The sequence below is a fragment of the Lycium barbarum genome, chromosome 12, assembly GCF_019175385.1.
Source record: "Lycium barbarum isolate Lr01 chromosome 12, ASM1917538v2, whole genome shotgun sequence".
Classification (NCBI taxonomy): Eukaryota; Viridiplantae; Streptophyta; class Magnoliopsida; order Solanales; family Solanaceae; genus Lycium; species Lycium barbarum.
The window spans coordinates 78087660-78107333 of NC_083348.1; the positions used below are offsets into that span (position 1 = coordinate 78087660).

Sequence of the window (19674 nt, forward strand, 5' to 3'; positions counted from 1 at the left end):
TGAAAACCATAGCAAACTTCTTGGAGCCCTCCATTTTTTCTTCCTCTTCTTTTTCACTTCAAGAACTTCAATAAAAATGAGAGAAATGAACTCTTAACAATGAAAAACTAGAATGTCACTGAAAGTGACTTGAGAATGTGTTTGAAAAAGGTAACAAGGACTGGCTCTTATATCAAAAAATTTAGTGAATTTCCGAGTGTCTTATCAAAAAAATAGTAAAAGAATTAGAGTATATGTATTTTAGGGTAACGGTTTGGCAAAAGTAAAAATATTGGATAATGTTAGTAAATCTAGTCTGGACCAAATTACAAAGAAATGAAGAACTTCATTTTCCAGACTAGTTTTCGCTTGCTCGAGAGAAATGAAGCTCCTACATGTGCACCGCTACTCAAAAATAATTGGTGACAGATTTTATTTAATTAAACTAATTATTTTGGAGGGAATTATCTTAATTAACTGTGTAATTTATCCAAAAACATGAGTATAAGTTGCCAGCTTGTGTAGATAATCATTGAGAATGGTTCGTTAAACAACCAGCACATGTTAGAGCATCAATGAGCTGATTATCATTTTCCATTATTAGGTGAATTGGGTATTTTAATCTATACTTTTCTTTCCCTAATCTTTTATTGGTATACTTTTAAAAGTTTTGTTAGTCTCTTTCTGATGTATCTTCTTACGTCACCTTTATTTTGTAATCTTCTTTTTGATTAAACACATTTTCTTTTTCTTTGTATAATGAACTTAGTAAAGGTCCTTTCATGCAGGGAGTAATAGTACCATATGCAGCGTTATTAAAAGCGAACGCCTCGTCACTTAAAGAGATGAAACGACCTGAGGCAAGAGGTTCTCGTTTCATCGGTGGATTCATGCATTTCAGAAAAAAAAATTGCTTCAAACAATGATGCCCAAAGTGATCCTAAAGAGAATGATCGATTATTTGAACCTCAATTTTGCGGAGTTGGACTAATATTAACATTATTGTAAATTGGATCTAAAGTTATTTAATTCAATTGCAATTTAATTATTATAGTACCAAATTGATCATATATGTTTGACTTTTTTTTATTTTATTTTTGTACTGGTGTGGTTCCTTTTATTGCTTTTTGCTTCAAGCTCCATGGACCCTGTCACTTCTTGCTTTTAAAATAATTGACACATAAGGTAGTGATGACAATAGTCTTGATAGTTGGTTATCTAGTTCGAATAAATATTACGTACTAAATATTACTAGTCCACAAGCGTCTACATAAATTATCTAGAGCAAAGATTTTACTCCAGTTAATTGGGTTTTTACTTTCTCTTTCGAAATAGGATGGACGAGTTTCTAAGTGAAAAAGTTTTAAGTTCGAAAAGATCTGGGATTTTAACAAGCCTATTATCGGAAAATTAGATCAGCCAAGCTAAAACAATTTTCTTATCTATAGGACCACCAACGCAGAAATTAAAAGAAGCTATATTGAAAATTTGAAAAGTTGATCAATTGATAACCTCTCAACTATTTTTGTGATCAGTACATGGCATTGAACTACTGAACCTTCAATTAGCTTGACTTATCAAAAACTAACTTAAACTTTCTATCTAATAACAAGTGGGAACATCAGTCCAGGCTGTACCTAGAAAATAATACTCCTATTGTTCTTTTTACTTTAGACAACCCATCAACCTCAAAAAATATTTTGTTCATCATATTCTCGAATAAAATAGCTGTAAAATTATTGGTTTCTTCTCATACTTTTCCTATATATAAAGCCATGTCTGTTGCCCTTTCAATACATACTTAATACAGTCACTTTAATCAATCTTTTTATTCATTTCTAAGGGTTCTCTTTCTCTTTCTGCTATTTTTACTGAAAATTCTTGAAAAAAACAAGAAGAAGAAATGGAGGGTATCAAGAAGCTGGCAGCTCTTTTCACCATTTGCATGATGATGCTTGTGGCTTTTGGCAATGTTGGAGGAGCAATGGCTGCCGGAGAAGAATCACCGGCACCTTCACCTTCAATGGAGAGTGCTGCCATTACTTTGTTTGTCCCTCTTTTAATGGCTGTCTTTGCTTCTCTGGCTGCTTTCTTCTTCTAATAAAATTTTGCTTTTTCTTTTCGTTTTTCACCTCTCATTTTCAATTTTGTAATTTGTTACTTTCTACTTTGTTGGGAATTCTTCATCTTATGAGACAACATTATTTTTTATATGTTGATGTTTGGTGATCATAATAAAAAATAAAAAATGACATTCACAGTGCTCAAACAAGATGTTAGTACAATAACTCAAAATTCCTCGCGAGCCAAACATCAAGCAAACATCAACACGCGTACTTTTGGAACATAGTAATTACTGGAAATAATACCCATTGTAATTATTTTTTATCTTTTTTTTTAATTAGTGCTGTAAATTCAGTGCAAGAACTTATTACAGGGAAAAGTAGGTGACCATTTACAGACCTTTTACCCAGTTCAAATCACAACAGCATCATCATTTACACAAGAGAAAGGTTGCATATGGTATATATCGAATAAACATTCTAGTGGATGGAATAAAAATTGCATGCTTACAAGTCACTGCTGTTCTATTGAACCAAAGAGCTCCTCGAATGAACGTTTAGGGACATCTGTACTAGCCACTATCTCCACGACCTTGTGATGAGATTCTGGATGGAGCAATGCCTCAACTGCAACTTCAGCTACCTGATCTCTGGATATTGAGCCTCGAAAAAGGGTGTCCTAAATTGAGGAAGAGAGCGCACAATGTTAGATGCAAAAAAGACTTCTGCTCGAACACTACAGGAAGTAATGTATAATACATCATAATGTACCTCCGGTTGCATGATTATATTTCCTTGTGGAGGATCATTTTTTAGCCCACCGGGCCTAATAATTGTGTAGTTGATGCCAGATTTACGAATGTATTTCTCGGCTTGAAGCTTTGCTACCAATACGAGTCCCATAGCATTAAGGATTATATAAACTGGATTGAACCACTGACCCATTGCAGCCCCATTGACGAGAATTGAACTTATAAGGATGAACCTATTAATACCAAGTTTTTGGCATGCATCCACAAGGTTCACTGTGCCAATATTATCAACCTGAAAGAATAAAACAATGATAGGATACATCAGCTGGATTTCACCATATTATAAATCACAGAAAAGCATGAGGGCTACAAGTAAGATGAAAAGTTATATGAACATGGATAATGCTAATGAAGGACATCTAACACCTCTGCTAATTCATTAACATAAGACATGAAAATGAATATAACAACCACTATGCCTCAACCCCAAGCAAGTTGGGGAGATTAGGCACTGCCATCCGTCTAATCTCACTTCAACTTCACTTTTCTTATGCATTAGACATGAAACGAACACCACCAAAATTTCTGAAGACAACGATCCAGAAACTATTATCATCAAGAGGGATACTAGCTTGAAAGCCTTCAGACACTAGAATGTCATTTAAGTGACAAAATTGAACTCCAGTTGCTAAAAGATTGGTCACTCCTTTTACATTTTCCTCTTCTGTGCACCCGAAAAACTTTTAAGGTTATGAGGTCTCTCCAAAAGAGCGTGTCCATATTGAATTAACCAACATGTTCTTGCAGTTGCATGCTTACAAGTGCTCTTCACTGTTATTTCAAGCTAATAAGACTAAACTTTTAGTACTGAAACCCTGAAAAGACATGACATTGCATAAAAATGAGACTGAAACTCCTAGCAAGCCTATTATAAAATCATCTCACTTTGCTGATAACCAAGATCAGGTGTGGAGGATCAGTAAAAGACTATTATTTTTTGGATTGAAGTTGACTAACCTTCCAAGGTGCCAACAAATTCAACGAAGGCTGGAAACCAGTAGCACATATTACCGCATCAGAATCATCACCAATGGCATCGGCTAGTTTATCTGATCCCTCTGTCACATCTGCTTTCACCTGAGAAGAATCAGAACACCATTGAATTGCCACGATGGGTGAGGGTGGGGGGATTCTAAAACAAGTTTGTCCTTTCCAGAGAAGGTATATGTTCCCTTCACACTTTCTATTTTCCCAAAGTGGTTTATCCGAAGACGAGACAAGCGGTCGTGCATTAATATTTGACAAAGTCCATATCCATCAGTGCATGAATTATTTCAGCTTTTCTTAGCCTACATCAAAATAGCTAAGCTAGGAATCAATAAAGCAGTGTAGTCGTTTTCAAGTAGCACCAAGTCCTACAAATGTCAAGAATGAAATTTAAGACTTTCTGTAGGCTAAAGTTAGAAGGTTAAAAATATACCTGCATCAAAAACTGAAATTTCTTGTAGAAAAAACTATATTACATATTTGATTGTTTGAGTAAAAATGACAAGGCAAGACATGTAAGAAGCATAAGCCTGAGAATGTACACCTATACACTAGAATTTGAGGCTTCTAGTTTGCAAAAGAGAGGCTTTCCATGTCATAAACAGTACTAGTTGTTCCTACATACTCTAGATATGTTCCGAGAAAGCTATCCTATTAATGAATTGAATGAAAGCTCCCATAAAACAGAACTCTAATGGAGGCAAAATCAGAAAACTTTGTGACCTAAATCTGTGATATTAGCCGATTTAGCAGAACATATCAAAGCTGCATGCCTTTTAAAAAATAACCCCACTATAATTTTATGGAAAAATTATGAAGGGTTTCTTGCTGCTAAGCCAATGAAAAAATTAGACTATCTGAGCTCCAAGTGTTTCTTTTTCAGCTTCCACATGTACACGCATTTTAAGCAGATTTTCCTGTAAAATGTGTGTACAATTCGATAACAACTCCATTCTCATTAGGAATTTGGTATTTCACTTTTCATTTGTATTACTCAAACAGATGCTTAATGTAAGAAGGTCAAATTCTTGAATTACTAGTAATTAAGAACTACTTGTTATCCAGAATTTGTAAAGTTAAATCAACAACCACTTTATTGAATTTGCTGCTTGATTCTTGTTAGGGTGTGTCCTGATTTTCTTACCATATATTGATTCTACTTTTCTCTTTAAGGAAAGACAAAGTATTGCCATTTTGGTTTTACTTTTCCTAAAAAGAAAATAAAAAATCTATCTCTTGGAGGACAAGGTTTACCTCTACATATTGAAGAATCCCTCCCATAAAACAAACAACAATAGCATCCGCAATATAGTCATCAAGGAGTCTAGTTTAGGGAGAGATTATTCTCTCATAGTTTATGTTTTTTTTTTTTTTTATATTATAGTTTTATAATGTGTAGGCCAATTGGCGAAATCATATTAAAGATTAGGCTTTTTTAGTATACTTTTATTTGTTCCTGATTTATCGTTATTCGAAGTTTGCAAATGATAACTTCCGCATGACGCCCTGTTATTTCGATCCAACAATTCTTAAAGTCCTTAAACTCCTCACCTACCCAAACCCCAGGTAACAAAACTTAAAGCTGGGCCATTTTTGCATCCAATTTATAGCAAACAAGAAGCATAAATTGAGGAAGGAAAAATGAAAGAGTACTCACAAATTGAAGAAGAGGGTTTGCTTCAGGTAAGATAGACTTAGCCTTGTCAACATCACGAACCCCAGCTTTAACAGCAAAACCCTTAGCCAAAAGCTGCTCAACAATCCTCTTACCTGTATTCCCAGCCGCACCTGCAACAAATATTTTCTTCTTTTCACTGATACCCGCTTCTTTTTCCTCCTTAATTTCACTTCCTTCCATCTGTAATCAAAGTGAAAAGTTAAAACACAATTATACATTACCCACAAAGAGAAATCTTGCTGGAAAACTTGTAAGAAAAAACTGTAGAGACGTACGTTGTTGCTTTGAGATTAAGAAAAAACAGTGGTCTTGCTTGCTTGGATAACTAACTTGCTGTTACTTGTTACTGTACAAGTCAAAACTAATTTTAGTTAATTATCCGCCTCACGAATGTTCCAGAGTGTTCTGGAAAATCTCTATTATTAATTAATACAGTATGAAAACTACTTATGATGGTTAACCCCAGATTTTGACTACTAACTTGAGTACTTGAGTCTTATCCTTGTGCACTAAATATTTTTGAAAAATATATTTTTCTAAGAAAATAAATCAGTTAAAAATAAGAAAATATTTCTAGTATAAACAAGGAAAACAAGTTTCGTGATATTCCAAACTCATTGTTTCTCAATTTTCCCTTTGCGTAAGTATTTTTCTAATGATATTGTTTCCCTTTTCACAAAATTGGCTAATTTTTACTATGATATTTATTCTCCTTTTTATTACCTTAAGTTATTTGCCTGTACTATAGCGCCATCTTTCTTTTTTTCTCTAAATTATGATTGTAATATATCATTAAACTAAGAAATAAGAGGTCCTTCTATTATTTTGTTACAGATAATCATGCATTTTTGAGTATCTGTATCCCATAATTTTATTTTCACTTTTTGTAAAAGTATGTTTGAATTGGGACAGCAAACAATGAAATTTCTGAATTGCAGAAATTTCTTTTTAGTTTTTGTCTTTTTGTTACTTCAAATGCTTTCATTATTTAAAGTTACTAACGAATATGTTTTGATTGCAATATAGTACGGAGTGACTTTTCTTACTCCATGAATAATGTTTGATTCTCCATATAATGATTCAGAAAAATATTCACTGAGTTCAAACATACAGATTTATTAAAGAAAACAACAAAAAGATATTATACTATAAAAAGTTATGTATACTGAGCACTAGACTGATGCTTCAGAGGGTAAGACAGGCATACTTTAATGAAGTTACAATTAAAATGGCTGGATCTAGGGGAGGGGGAGGGGAACTAGGAAAGGAAATTAAAAGGTGGAGATAGTAGCCTCGCTAATAGATGAAAGTTGAGATAACCAACAAATTGAGCTTATTGTAGTTATAGTTATATTTCCCCTTTTTGGCATAATATTTTCCATCTTCCTTTGGCCATGCCTTTGATTTTTCGGTTTTGTCCCTTCAATTTAAAATAAAACCAAAAGTGGTTGACTTAATTAAGATTGTTAACAAAAGTCCTAAATACGGAAGCAGATGCAATAACAGTGGAACTTGCATCTGGTCTTCAATAAGCTCTCTTTTAATCATTCACTTCCAACTTTCTTTTCTTCAACTTCCATCAAATTTGTAGTGTTAGGAAATGTTACAAGTAAATGACTATTACAAAGTTTCAGGTTTCCCTACAATATGAAAAAGCAGTGGTCAACTACACACCTGTAACAACTGTAAAAGCACTACTTTGCAGAGAAGGATCTTGCACTATTAAGTTGTTGCATTGTGATCTTGAGTAACAATATCTGTAAATAATGCATATACATAGACAAGAAATATCATCTTGACAAGCTAGTGCTGCTTTATGGAACCGAATAGTTCCTCCAATGAACGTTTAGGGGCATCAGTACGAGCTACTATCTCCACAACTTTGTAATGAGATTCTGCAAGGACTAATGCCTCAACTGCTACTTCAGCCACCTGATCTCTAGATATCGAGCCTTCGTAAAGGGTATCCTACATTTGGAAGGAGAAGCACGGATCGTCTTAGAAAATCATATTGCACGCATACATAAATAAACAATGAGTAAGCTGCATATTGCTACCTCTTGTTCCATTACAATGTTTCCTTGAGGTGGATCGTTTTTTAGCCCACCAGGCCTTATTATTGTGTAGTTGATCCCAGATCTCCGAATATATTGTTCTGCTTGGAGCTTTGCTATCAACGTCAGTCCAAAAACATTAAGAAATACATATGCTGGATTAAACAACTGGCCCATTTCAGCCCCATTGACCAGAATGGAGCTAATAAGGATGAATCTATTAACACCAATTGTTCGGCATGCGTCAACAAGGTTCACTGTGCCAAAGTTATCAACCTGAAAGAATGCGTATGCTAGGGGTTAAACAACGTAGCAGAAGGACAATACGTCAAGATTCAGTAAAACCACCAAAACAGTAATCAATATAGTGGGAAATAAAACCAGTATTATTTCCGTCATTTTCTTGTATTTTTATTTAGCATTCACATATCTCTTATTCTTTTGCCATGCCTTTCTATACTGCTTTGGATTGCTTGTTCTTATCTCTTGCACTATCTGATTGTTTCTTTTACTTCGTCGTCCTATTATCTTGTTGCTATTACTGCTTATTAGTACTGTTTATTATCACTGATGCTTTTTCATCTCTCCTTTAGCCAACGGTATATTGGAAACAGCCTCCCTACCCATCAAAAGGCAAGGGTAAGGTCTGCGTACACTCTACCCTCCCCAGACCCCACCTGGTGGGATTATACTGGGTATGTTGTTGTAACATGTCAACATCAATGACGCGGAAGAGCTATGAGTATCTGATAAATTTTGCTTCATAATTTACTAGAGTAATTAATATAACCAAGGGAAGTCCGAACAATGATCTGGAAAGCAAGCTATCAACAGAGGCCCTATTGGCTATAAAAGAGAAGAAGGAACAGAATAGAACTACTTGACAAATTTAAGGTAACTCAAGCAGCGGAACTGTAAAGCTGATATGTGTCTGCACTCTATACATCTTTATAGAACATTTTTCAGTCTTGCAGTTCAGTTTCTTCTTGAAAGCAAACGAGAAGCCTCTCAACATTTCTAGTGCCTTGAGCATTCAACACCTAAGCAAACATCAGAACCAATGGTTGTTCCTTTGAATCCACTAAATTTTCAGCCATTATGTTTGATGCTGCTTTGCAGAACCTCAATCACATATAATTTCCAATCCAGCTAAAGGTTAGGAAAGGAAATCAATGTTGGGTGTGTGTGAATAAGTCCAACATGGAAAGTAAAAAAGAAAAAGAAGCTACTTATAAGGTGTTGGATACTCTTAGTGGTGTCAGGCCTTCTAAGGAAAACCGCGCAGACTTGTCCCAAAGCCGACAATATCACACCATGTTACAAGTGTCTTTGATTTGTTTTATCTTAACAATCAGCGTTGGTGTTTTTATTTTACAGGCAAGGAATTCTTTCATAAACCTGAAACATGAGTTGCAGGTTCATCAATACTTGTTCTTCTGACAGTAAATCCATTATGAACTCAACCTAGTAGGCCTTAACCTGCTTAACCACGCCATTCTTGATTCCTGTTTTCCAGGCGCTATAACAAGGATTCTTATGGAGCTAAGGTCTTAAAGGCGAAATTGGACCACTAAAATGTCTAAATTTAAAATTGCTTTGGGTAAATCTGAAATTAGTTTAAAGGGAAGATCATGAATGGTATAACAGAAGACAAAAAAAAAAAAAAAAAAAAAAAAAAGAACAATTAACACCAACAACCCCATCAGAGAAACAATTGTCAGTAACAGCTGACTCGCCTGGATTCCGAAAAAAGAATGAAAATGTTCTCCATAAACCAAAAAAAATGAAATCTTAATATGAACCTGTTCGCTCCTCCATTTTCCTTTTCTGGGGTGTAGAAAAATCTTCAAGGGAATAAAGTTTCCTTAACACGAAAGTGCAAAGCTACCATACTGAGCTTCAGCAGCAACTATGTTGTGGTAGCATACTCACAAAAATCTTCATTCTGAGTTTTGAAAGGACAAAAACCAACTTAGTATAATTTCTTTCAATGCCAAAAATGAGCCCATGAGTAGCACCCATGTAAAGCATGTCATCATCTATAGCTGACATCAAATTCAGACTCTTAACAAGCCTAATCTGGACTTCTTTCATTTGTTTTTTGTATTGTGTGCGTTTGGTTAGACCGACTATGTTGTATGGGGCGGAGTGTTGGCCAGTTAAGATCTCTCACGTTCAAAAGATGAAAGTTGCCGAGATGAGAATGTTGAGATGGATGTGTGGCCACACCAGGAGTGACAGGATTAGGAATGAGGATATTCGGGACAAGGTGGGAGTGGCCTCGGTGGAAGACAAAATGCGAGAAGCGAGATTGAGATGGTTTGGGCATGTGAAGAGGAGAGACAAAGATGTCCCAGTGCGGAGGTGTGAGAGGTTGGCCATGGATGGTTTCAGACAAGGAAGGGGTAGGCCGAAGAAGTATTGGGGAGAGGTAATTAGACACGACATGGCGCAGTTACAGCTTACCGAGGACATGACCTTGGATAGGAGGGTTTGGAGGATCCAGATTAGGGTAGAAGGCTAGTAGATAGTCTCGTTATCCTTCCTTATTAGTAGTCGCATTGTCGCAGTATAATTTCTTGTGCTCTAATTTCTACTATTATATATTATTTCTTGTGCTTTGATTATCCTATGTTATCTGTGTCGCTTGCGTTATTTCATTTCCATATCGCTTTGAATCTCTTAGCCTTATCTGACCTCTTTTTATGCTTTTTATTGAGCCGAGAGTCTTTCGGAAACAGCCGTCCTACCTTGGTAGGAGTAAGGTCTGCGTACACTCTACTCTCCCCAGACCCCACGTTATGGGATTTCACTGGGCTGTAGTTGTTGTTGTATTGTGTGCGTTTGGTTCTTTTTTATTTTTTGTTTGATGAATATGCCTATCCTTTAAATTATGTTATCATACAGATCATCCAAAAGAGTCAATCAGTATTCTGTAAAAGAGAAAAATAATCATTATATTTTAGAAACGATAAGTAAATCATAGTTGGGCTATAAAGTTGAAAATTTATCAAGAAGATATTCTACGGCCAGGATACCAAGGTTACTATCTAACCTTCCATGGAGCCAGAAAATCCAATGAACGTCGAAAACCTGTAGCACATACTACTGCATCTGAATCAGTGCCAATGGCATCAGCTAGCCCTGCTGATCCCTCTGTGACATCTGCTTTCACCTGAAAATACCAGAATATAATTGATTTCACGTAACAATGATTCAAAAATTTATATAATGGAAGGGAACATTACACTGCATAGTTAGCTATTCGCTTACCTTCACAAGGGCCAATTTGCAATATATTTTGTTGAAAAGGTAAAATCTAATTACCTTTATACTAAATGATCATATTCTAAAAGTTTTGAGGTAATCTCCAATTTCACTACATTTCTATTTTAAAAAACTACAATAAGTACCTGAATACACCAGCCAAAACAAACTCTTTATCTGGATGGAGATTGGATGGAGTATAAGTAAGAAATCAGAAATATAAAGTCGTTACAAAGTTCTCAAAATTGAAGGACTAAAATCCAAACAAAATTTGACTCATAACCCAAAATATAATAGGAGAAAATTAAGGCATTTTGTTTGTGCTTACCATCAAATCCTTAAAGTATCATACTTTACCTTATAATCAACTACTTATAGAGCAATTAAAATCTATTAATTACCAAAAACATTAACGAGATAAAAGAGTTAAAACAAACCCACAATTTGAAGATCAGGGTTTTGACCAGGTAAGGTTGATTTAGCCTTATCAATATCAAGAACTCCAGCCTTGACAGCAAAACCCTTAGCCAAAAGCTGCTCAACAATCCTCTTTCCAGTGTTCCCAGTTGCACCTGCAACAAATATTTTCTTCTTTTCACTGTTACCCACTTCCTCTTTTCCTTCAATTTCACTTCCCTCTATCTGCAATCAACAAAATAAAGAAACCAAAATAAAAAATTACCTCACATTTTCTTGGCATATCATGTAATCTTGAAAATTGAATGGAAAAATGTAATCTTTTTTTAGAGAAGAGACTTACATTTGCTGCTTTGATACGGAAAGACTGAACTTTGTTGTCAAAAAGAGTAACAGAGTGCCTTTTAGAAGTGAAAGTAAAGGCAGAGGTTCTAAGGAAGAAGAGACGAGTGGCAGTAGCCATGATTTTTATAATTGTGTAAGTTTTCAGTTGTATTGCTACTTACCTGCCATAATACGTTCTCCAACTTGTTTGGTCCCATGAATCATTATCTTCTTTGTCTTATTTTCTTTTCTTGCTATTTCAATAAAAGTGCTATCTTTTATAGTATTCACTTGAGAGTTTTATTAAATTGGGAAAAGTGCTAATTAGTCATATTTTTTAAGATATATTTCTTATCCTACAAATTTCCGTGGAAATCCTAAAAAATATTTTTACTATCTTACTTTTCATGTATACAATTGTTTAATCAGGATGGTTTGGTTTGTGAACAAGTTCTATTGAGATTGTAATATGGGAATTATAATAAATTATATAATGATATATTTTTATTAGTAGTGTTTCATTAAGTGGACTAAAAATAAAATATACATGGATATAATATAAAATTTTAATATATATTTAGTTTTACAATAGATAAACTTTAATTTTGATTTTTCACTTTAATTTTCTTAAAGGACTTTGGAAGGAAAGTTTTAGATATGATATCTCTATCATTTTGTTTTATCCCAGAATTAGTAAATTCTGAAATTGTTATCACACATTGAGTGCGGCGCAAGAAAATATTATAATTGTGCTATAAATATAACAAAATTAAAAATTCAATCAAACGCGTGATAAAATAATTTCTCATTGGTTCCAAAATTATTATCCCTTATCCATGTAACCAAACGGCCGATAACAATAACATGCCTTAGCAGTTTCTTGCGACTGAACTTGTGATCACACGTGTATAAAATTCAATGTAAACCTTGTAATATTTGAAATTAGCCAACTTTATTTATTGTTCAATTATATGGGAAAGCGCTAATGCATGCTTGAGTGCAACGGGTGAAAGCCGATCATAATTTCTTCCATGTATTCTGCTTTTTTGTATAGCTTTGCTCTTATAACCTTCTTGATAAGAGGCTTACATAGTCAGGCAATACCTACTAACGAGGTACTCCATATACACCCTCACGTGAATTGCAACTTTTCAATCAAGGAGATAACTTATGGTTAAAGATAAATAACAGGTGTTCATAACAAATTGAACGTTACATAATGCATTACCTACTTGGTTTCCTAAAACAGGATAAGATTCACATGCTTCATCAGTACATCTGAATTTCGAAGTGAGGATACATAGAGGAATACCATCATACTACTATGAAAGACACAAGAAAAGTTTTAGCTCAACAATCAATGGTATCCCCCATATAGTTAGGCCTGGACCATCCATCAGAAAGAAGACAACTGCATTTAGAGCTCCAATTAGACTGATTTACATGAAGTAAACTACATTGGTATCACTATGTATCCACAGTTGGCCTTTCTCTTGCATCATCTGCACATTAAAGCACTTACACTATTAGCTAACCTTCAAAAACTATGGTATCCAAGTGATACAGATTTCACTGTTGCCAACTTGTGAAAAAAAAAGGTAATCTTCACATATGTTTGAAACTTGGACACCCAAAAAGATTGTAAAGAAGGGACTTGCATACCTGTAATAATTTCTCTATCTCTGCCTTTGAGTAAGGTACAGGCGCCCCATTGTTGACAACACTCTCTACATCAGCAACTGAAATTTGTTCCACATGCTGTGAGCTCCTGTGCCTACCGAGCACTGCACTGAATGCTTGCAATCTGCAAGTCCATGGATGTTAGATTCCATAATTGACATCAATTCCGGAGTACAAAGAAATGCATTCAATGATCAATTAGTTAATCACACAGACCTCTCAGGAGATATGCTGATTTCAGCTGCCGGAGTATCATCAGTTTCCATTGGTTCACTGCCACTTTACCAAGAGGAATGCAAAAGAAAACTTCAGAAACAAAAACTTAGAAGGAAACATATTGCAATAGATAAAACAAACTAACATCAGATAGATAGATCATCAAAGGAATGACATGTGAGAAAATTGCAATCAACTGTTGTTTACTTGATGACAGAACATATCAGTTATCAGAAAACCACACACCAAAAAAATTAACATAGCTGTAGCAGATAATCAAGATATCCCTAAGACTAAAAGATTTTCATAGTAGCTGAAGCATGTATATTTTAGTTAGTAACTCACCCAACTCCCCCGGCTTCATGAGGAGCTGATTCATCGCCAGCATCATGCTCAGCTCTGCGTTTACGACCTGAAGCTTTATTACCAGCATCATGGTCAGCGCTGCGATTCTTCTCCAATTCCTTTTCTCTTTCTTGCTCGCGTTCCTCCATCTCAGTCAGTTCTTGATGATATATGGCAAAATGTAGAACTTGAAGAGCAGCTTCTACATCAGTCTTCAAAACCTGCCGGAAAAGATATTGAAACAAATTTTGAGCAAAAGAAAATCCATTCAGTGCAGATAACCACGGCAAGAAAGAATTCAGAACATACTCAGTGAACCTCTAGTCCTGAGCAGCCATATATTAGAGAACTTCAATCTTTCTATATAGGACTTGTAAGCAAATAAGTTTCTCACCTGTCTTCTCAACTTCAGCTTGGCATGGGCAGTGGAGAGCCGAATAATTGTTTCCAAAGTTCTGGCAGTAATTGGAAGAGTTCCTCCCCCAGTCTATTGGAAATTCAGAAAAATCAATTACATCACATAAATAACGTAACAAGATAGTTATCTGGATATCAGATATAAAATACCAACCTTTGCATTTGTACTGGCACTCCTAAGCTCCGCATAAGCAGTAGCTATGTTATCAGATGCCTACAAATTGTTATCATTATAAATATCAGGAAGGGAGCAATACCTTAAGATGAAGCTAAGATATGCACAAGGTTTATTAAAACTTATCTTAACGAGGATTTCAAAATTTAAATTCCAAAGGCATAAAAAAATTAATCCTGCACGGTAAAGCAATGATGCTATCATGAAATTGCACAAGTTATGCTAGATTACCTCATCAGTCAGCTCAGGATGGATCCTGTTTTTTGCATAATGAATGTATGTCTTAAGAAACTGAATGGTCAGCGTATCCTTTTTACGCCGAGTTGAATTTCTACCATGTAGCATCCTATTATACTTAACATAGACTGGCATTTCGTCCTTGTCATTTTGTTCTTCATGTCTTGAATTGTCATCTAACGCCGAGCCACCTAAAAGGTGAAATAGCTTCATTTTCATTCACAGACAAAAGGAGAACGCAATGCGTGGAGATTTTCAAACATAACTGCCAACCTACCTCCATCTATTTGAGAACGATACCGATGCATGCGCAAAACATGCTCAGAAATTTGACGATCAACCCCAGGATCCATTTGATCCAGAACAATAAACAACAAATCAAAACGAGAGAGCAGGGAGTCAGGTAGTCCAATGTTCTTCGTTGGAGTTAATGATCGGTCATACTGTCAAGAACCGAGATTGTATAGAAAAGTTAAACGATACATATCTTAAGGCTAATACACAGTTAGATGGACCTGTTTTGAACAACTTACCGAACCATATATGGGATTAGCAGCTGCAACTACACTGCATCGAGCATTCAAGGATGCATGGATTCCTGCTTTAGCAATGGTTACAGTCTGCTGCTCCATAACTTCATGTATAGCAACTCGATCTTGATCATTCATTTTATCGAACTCATCGATGCAAACAACACCTCTGTCAGCAAGTACCATGGCACCAGCTTCTAGCCTTCTTTCTCCTATTTCCAAGTACATATTTGTCAGTTTACTCCACTTACAAGTAGATTCTGCTTTTGAAAAACTAAAGCATTTACCTGTTTCTTGATCAGAAGTAACTGCAGCGGTCAAACCAACTCCGGAAGAACCACGACCGGTAGTTGATATTGCTAATGGAGCAATATTCATAATTGCTCTCAGCAGCTGAGACTTGGCAACAGATGGATCACCAACCATCATCATATTTATATCACTATAAACAGTAAAAATGGTTGCTGTGAGGACTCAAGAATCAATCTCATATAAAAGATAACACCAAAAAGTACGACAGTTGTCTGAAGCAACTGAACAGAAAAAACGCTGGAATTCACATGGTCAAGCAGTAATGCCTGCAATGGTGCTAAGGACAAAAAGGGGCCTTCACCAAAGGCAAAAGAGCTTATCTTACCCTCTTAAGTGAGTTCCATTTTTCAAGTTCTTTTCGATTCCACCGAGCATGAGCAGAACTACTGCTTTCTTTATCCACAAATGCCCATATATAGATGGCGCCAGTGAATTAGCAAGAAGATCAAAAGTATCATCTCTAACAGAAATATTCTTGATGTCTTTCAGGACTTTCTCTGTGTAGTTTGGCGCATTTGCAGACTTGTTCAGGAGAGACACATTGTTAGCTATGAGGATTGTTCTGCACAACAAAATCAATGGACAGGATTAATACAGAAAACCAACATTTAACTATTCTAAGGGCAACAAAGCAATATTTTACTTTAAACACACTACCTGAATACCCCATTCATGCTTCCTTGGCTTTTACTAGGAAGAGCTTTGTATACCCCAACAACTGCTACACGGTCTCCAGGCTTGCATGAATCAACAAGATCATCCTCCACGACTATATCCACTGTTCTAGGAAGTTGACCAGGAGCAGAATTTTCAGGCACCTCTTGCATTGATAAAGTTTGATGATCTTTGTATGTGCATAACCCATACTCTGTGACTAGCAAATTGCCATTATCATCCTGCAACATAATCATTCTTTGTAAAATTTCATTTTGCTAAACAAAAAGAAAAGGCCAAACCAAAACCTAAATCAATTCATCTTTACCCGTGTCGGGTACACAGAACCAGTTGGCAGACCAACATTCGATGTGATATCTCTATATTCACGGGCCGTGAATTTCTCAGTTGTTGGGCAAAAGTGGACACTCTTTACAACCTTTGGCCTTACAAGAGAACCTATAGATGTTGAAAGTAGCAGCTCTCATTAATAAATTTAATCAAAAGAGTCAATTACTAAGTGGCATCCAAGCTAAGGACTCAATGTAAAACAAGAAAATGATTTAAAGCTCAAATTTTTCAGTTGATTATGCCTAGCGTCAGTGTAACTCGCATCTCTCTTTGACAAGAGAATAAACAACATGAAATAACGAAGAACACGTGTTTTTATATTAGTACATACTTTAGATTGCAAATATAAGCAGGATAAATCACGTAGAAATGGATGCTAATAATGAAACAGATCAAAAGAAGAAGCACAGTCAATAACGATATTGGGCATACTTTATTATGTTTTAATATCAATGCTCTATACTTTTATCGTCCTTTGATATGCTTTTGAGTTTGAATATGCCCAACCTTAATCATTTAATTTGGTGATGTAGGAAGCTAAAGGATTAAAATGGTTCAATTTTGGATTAAAAAATGCACAATGAAGTTCCACACACTTGTGCTATGCTTGGCTATGGCACGAGTATGTGTGCTCCAGGAAGAAGGACGCTTGCAAATTATTGGCCTTACAGCCCATTTAGAAGAAAAAGAGCAAGTACAGCGCAGAAGAAACAAGGGCCACACTCCAGTTGCGCTATAGCACCAGTATGGCAACATTCTGATAAGCACAAGTCCAGTTATTTATCTACACTTGTGCTAACAACTTAATGTCCATGATTCAATAAATTGGAATAGAAAGTATGAGAAGTATGGCAGATCAAAATAAATTTCTACCAAATGCGAGAATTCATAAGCATTTTTGTTTTCATGTCTCACTAGAAGACAGGCAATCTTTTCCCAGTTTCATACCAGCAAACTGCACACTAGTTACCGGTAAGAAAGGAATCAAGACATTTTGAGGATACTACCAGTTCCATTCAGAAAATCAGGATGGATTGTCTTAGTTTGTTCTATTTTTGGTGTAAACAGAATTTGTGGGGGGATATAGGAGAATTTGTAGATTTAATTGGCAATGTATAAGTGTTTAGCTTTTGAATAGAGGCACTGACTTTTTGCTGTAAGTATGATTCTGTAAAGTTCTTAACTAAACATTTTTTAGGTGTTAAGTTATGGTTAATACAAATGGTTACCTTTGACTAAAAAAAACTGCACACTAGTTACTGAAAGTCTGAAACTACCAGACATCTAAAATGAGCTTCAGACATGATGCATTTTTCTGATAAAAATGAACATAGTAATCACCAATAGAAATGGATAAAATAGGTATCTCCTGTCCAGTCCAGCTATTTAGAAATCAATTATTGTTCTTACTTAATAAGTTGAACCATCTAATAATAGAACCACAGTCCTAGAATGTTCAGTGTTCATCATCCCGTTATTAGCAACTGATACTGATATAGACATGGCCCACTACAAGCAACCAACTACTTAATCAACTTAACTTTATTCACTAGACATATACATATGAACCTCTGTAGAATGGACATGAAATGTTTCAGAGGTCATTTCAAATGGAAACTTGCCACTAACATACAGCTGTCGAACACATCAGTTATATCATCACACCCAAACCTTTGTGGCACAGTGTAAAACAACTATCACACCAGGTAAATGGTTCCCCATTTTCATTGTTTTTACCATTATAAAAGCATTTTTTTAAGTATTTATCAATGTTTTCACCAGACCCTAATCACCAATACTTGCAATACCAGATGACTCAGAAACGTATTAGGCCTTCCTACTGACTGATTAACTTCAACTCCTATGGAGCGAAAAACAAATTCACTGATCGTACTCCATTGGCTCATTAACTTCAACTCCTATGGAGCGAATCTAAGGCACATAATTGATACCACAGTACATATGATTAATTTAGAATCTGTCCTTTATGCTGGAATAATACCACAGAGTCAAAATAAATACGAGCTAAAAACGAGCAGTATAAGCAGATTCGAAAGGCGTACACTTGGTGACAATGCCTTCAACGCAGACCATGGAACCAATAAAACGGGACAACAGCTCTCTTGGGGTTACTCTCCTCGAAACAAAAGGACCAGTAAACCCAACCAACACTTGTTCGCCTTCTTTAAGGTACTTGGGATTATGGGTCCGGATCATATCTGTTAAAGCATCAACCAACGGTTGCATATACTCACTTGGATTCTGAAGAAGCCTACACAATTCAAGAAAAAGAACAAATTGACAAACTGGACCAGCAATATCAATAACCCCAGGTAGACTTCAAATACTCAAAAATATTACTCCCTCCATTTCAATTTGTTTGTCTTACTTTCCTTTTAAGTCCGTTTTAAAAAAATGCCTCTTTACTTTTTTGGCAACTTTTTAATTTCAACTTTCCACATAGCATGTTTAAGACTACAAGATTAAAGGGAATTTTCATACATTCTACATATCTTTAGTTAAGAACCACATGATTCAAAAGTTTTATTTACTTTGTTAAACTTCATACCAAGTCAAAAATTGAAACAGAAGGAGTACTAAAACTCTTTGTTTTTTTCCTGACATTTTTCCCTCAAATTGAACCTGAAAGAGAAACCTAACAAACTGGATGGAAAAAAAAAAAAAAAAAAAAAAGCCTAGGTAGTAGATAGTTAAATTTTAAAACACAAATTAAACGAGTGAAATGAGAGCTGATGAAAAAAGAATAAACCTGCGAGCTAAATCAGAGCCTTCTGTGTCATTGTAGAAATCAGAGAGATCCATAATGACACGACGCCTATTGTTGTTTATGATAGAATCAAATTCCTTCTTCAGCTCCGTGTCCAACTCCTGCAAATGTAAAAATAAAAAACTCAGAGTTCACCAAATAACGCAAACTATATAAAGTAGAAAAGGAGGATTAGGTCTTACAGTTTGTTCAAAGAACTTGAGGAAAGTTCGCTTGTGCGAAGCCCTAACCTCGTCGCTTAGATCCATCGCTGTTTGTTTGTGTGTGTGAGAGAGAAAGAGAAAGAGAGAGAGAGAGAATGGTGAGTGGTGAAGGTAGAGATTTGGGGGTTTAGACTCTATTTTTGGGAGTTAGGGTTCGGATTTTGGCGGGAAATTAGGGGCTCAGT

The 19674-nt window shown here is 35.5% G+C and overlaps 3 protein-coding genes across 3 annotated transcripts; all 3 read right to left on the minus strand.

Moving 5' to 3' along the window:
• Positions 1 to 2332: 2332 nt before the first annotated feature.
• LOC132622852 (uncharacterized protein At2g34460, chloroplastic-like) lies at positions 2333 to 5956 on the minus strand. Its single transcript, XM_060337525.1, has 5 exons — positions 5795 to 5956; positions 5499 to 5699; positions 3812 to 3931; positions 2814 to 3086; positions 2333 to 2721 (listed from the first exon to the last, which is right to left on the minus strand). The coding sequence occupies exons 2-5, from the start codon at positions 5697 to 5699 to the stop codon at positions 2557 to 2559; spliced, it is 759 nt and encodes a 252-aa protein (XP_060193508.1). The 5' UTR covers positions 5795 to 5956; the 3' UTR covers positions 2333 to 2556.
• A 1082-nt stretch (positions 5957 to 7038) lies between these two features.
• Positions 7039 to 11817, minus strand: LOC132623229 (uncharacterized protein At2g34460, chloroplastic-like). The gene is made up of 5 exons (XM_060337961.1): positions 11601 to 11817; positions 11282 to 11482; positions 10629 to 10748; positions 7577 to 7849; positions 7039 to 7487 (listed from the first exon to the last, which is right to left on the minus strand). Exons 1-5 carry the CDS (start codon positions 11718 to 11720, stop codon positions 7323 to 7325), a joined length of 879 nt encoding a protein of 292 aa, XP_060193944.1. The 5' UTR covers positions 11721 to 11817; the 3' UTR covers positions 7039 to 7322.
• Positions 11818 to 12755: 938 nt separating this feature from the next.
• Positions 12756 to 19669, minus strand: LOC132622353 (DNA replication licensing factor MCM3 homolog 2). The gene is made up of 16 exons (XM_060336954.1): positions 19469 to 19669; positions 19269 to 19387; positions 18562 to 18770; positions 16476 to 16606; positions 16151 to 16389; positions 15819 to 16055; positions 15469 to 15623; positions 15185 to 15393; positions 14929 to 15094; positions 14646 to 14842; positions 14394 to 14453; positions 14217 to 14309; positions 13823 to 14043; positions 13478 to 13540; positions 13244 to 13385; positions 12756 to 13083 (listed from the first exon to the last, which is right to left on the minus strand). Exons 1-16 carry the CDS (start codon positions 19532 to 19534, stop codon positions 13021 to 13023), a joined length of 2370 nt encoding a protein of 789 aa, XP_060192937.1. The 5' UTR covers positions 19535 to 19669; the 3' UTR covers positions 12756 to 13020.
• Between the last annotated feature and the right edge of the window lie 5 nt (positions 19670 to 19674).

Excerpts from the sequence above, each read along its gene's own strand:
- LOC132622852 (XM_060337525.1), bottom strand. The coding sequence starts at position 5,699 with ATGGAAGGAAGTGAAATTAAGGAGGAAAAAGAAGCGGGTATCAGTGAA. Across the intron at positions 3,932-5,498 it reads CAAACCCTCTTCTTCAATTT|GTGAAAGCAGATGTGACAGA; the intron begins GTGAGTACTCTT and ends GATTCTTCTCAG. Across the intron at positions 3,087-3,811 it reads ATTTGTTGGCACCTTGGAAG|GTTGATAATATTGGCACAGT; the intron begins GTTAGTCAACTT and ends TTATTCTTTCAG.
- LOC132623229 (XM_060337961.1), bottom strand. The coding sequence starts at position 11,720 with ATGGCTACTGCCACTCGTCTCTTCTTCCTTAGAACCTCTGCCTTTACT. Across the intron at positions 11,483-11,600 it reads TCCGTATCAAAGCAGCAAAT|ATAGAGGGAAGTGAAATTGA; the intron begins GTAAGTCTCTTC and ends TGTTGATTGCAG. Across the intron at positions 7,488-7,576 it reads ACATTGTAATGGAACAAGAG|GATACCCTTTACGAAGGCTC; the intron begins GTAGCAATATGC and ends TTCCAAATGTAG.
- LOC132622353 (XM_060336954.1), bottom strand. The coding sequence starts at position 19,534 with ATGGATCTAAGCGACGAGGTTAGGGCTTCGCACAAGCGAACTTTCCTC. Across the intron at positions 15,095-15,184 it reads CTAATCCCATATATGGTTCG|TATGACCGATCATTAACTCC; the intron begins GTAAGTTGTTCA and ends GGTTCTTGACAG. Across the intron at positions 13,541-13,822 it reads CATGAAGCCGGGGGAGTTGG|TGGCAGTGAACCAATGGAAA; the intron begins GTGAGTTACTAA and ends CTCTTGGTAAAG.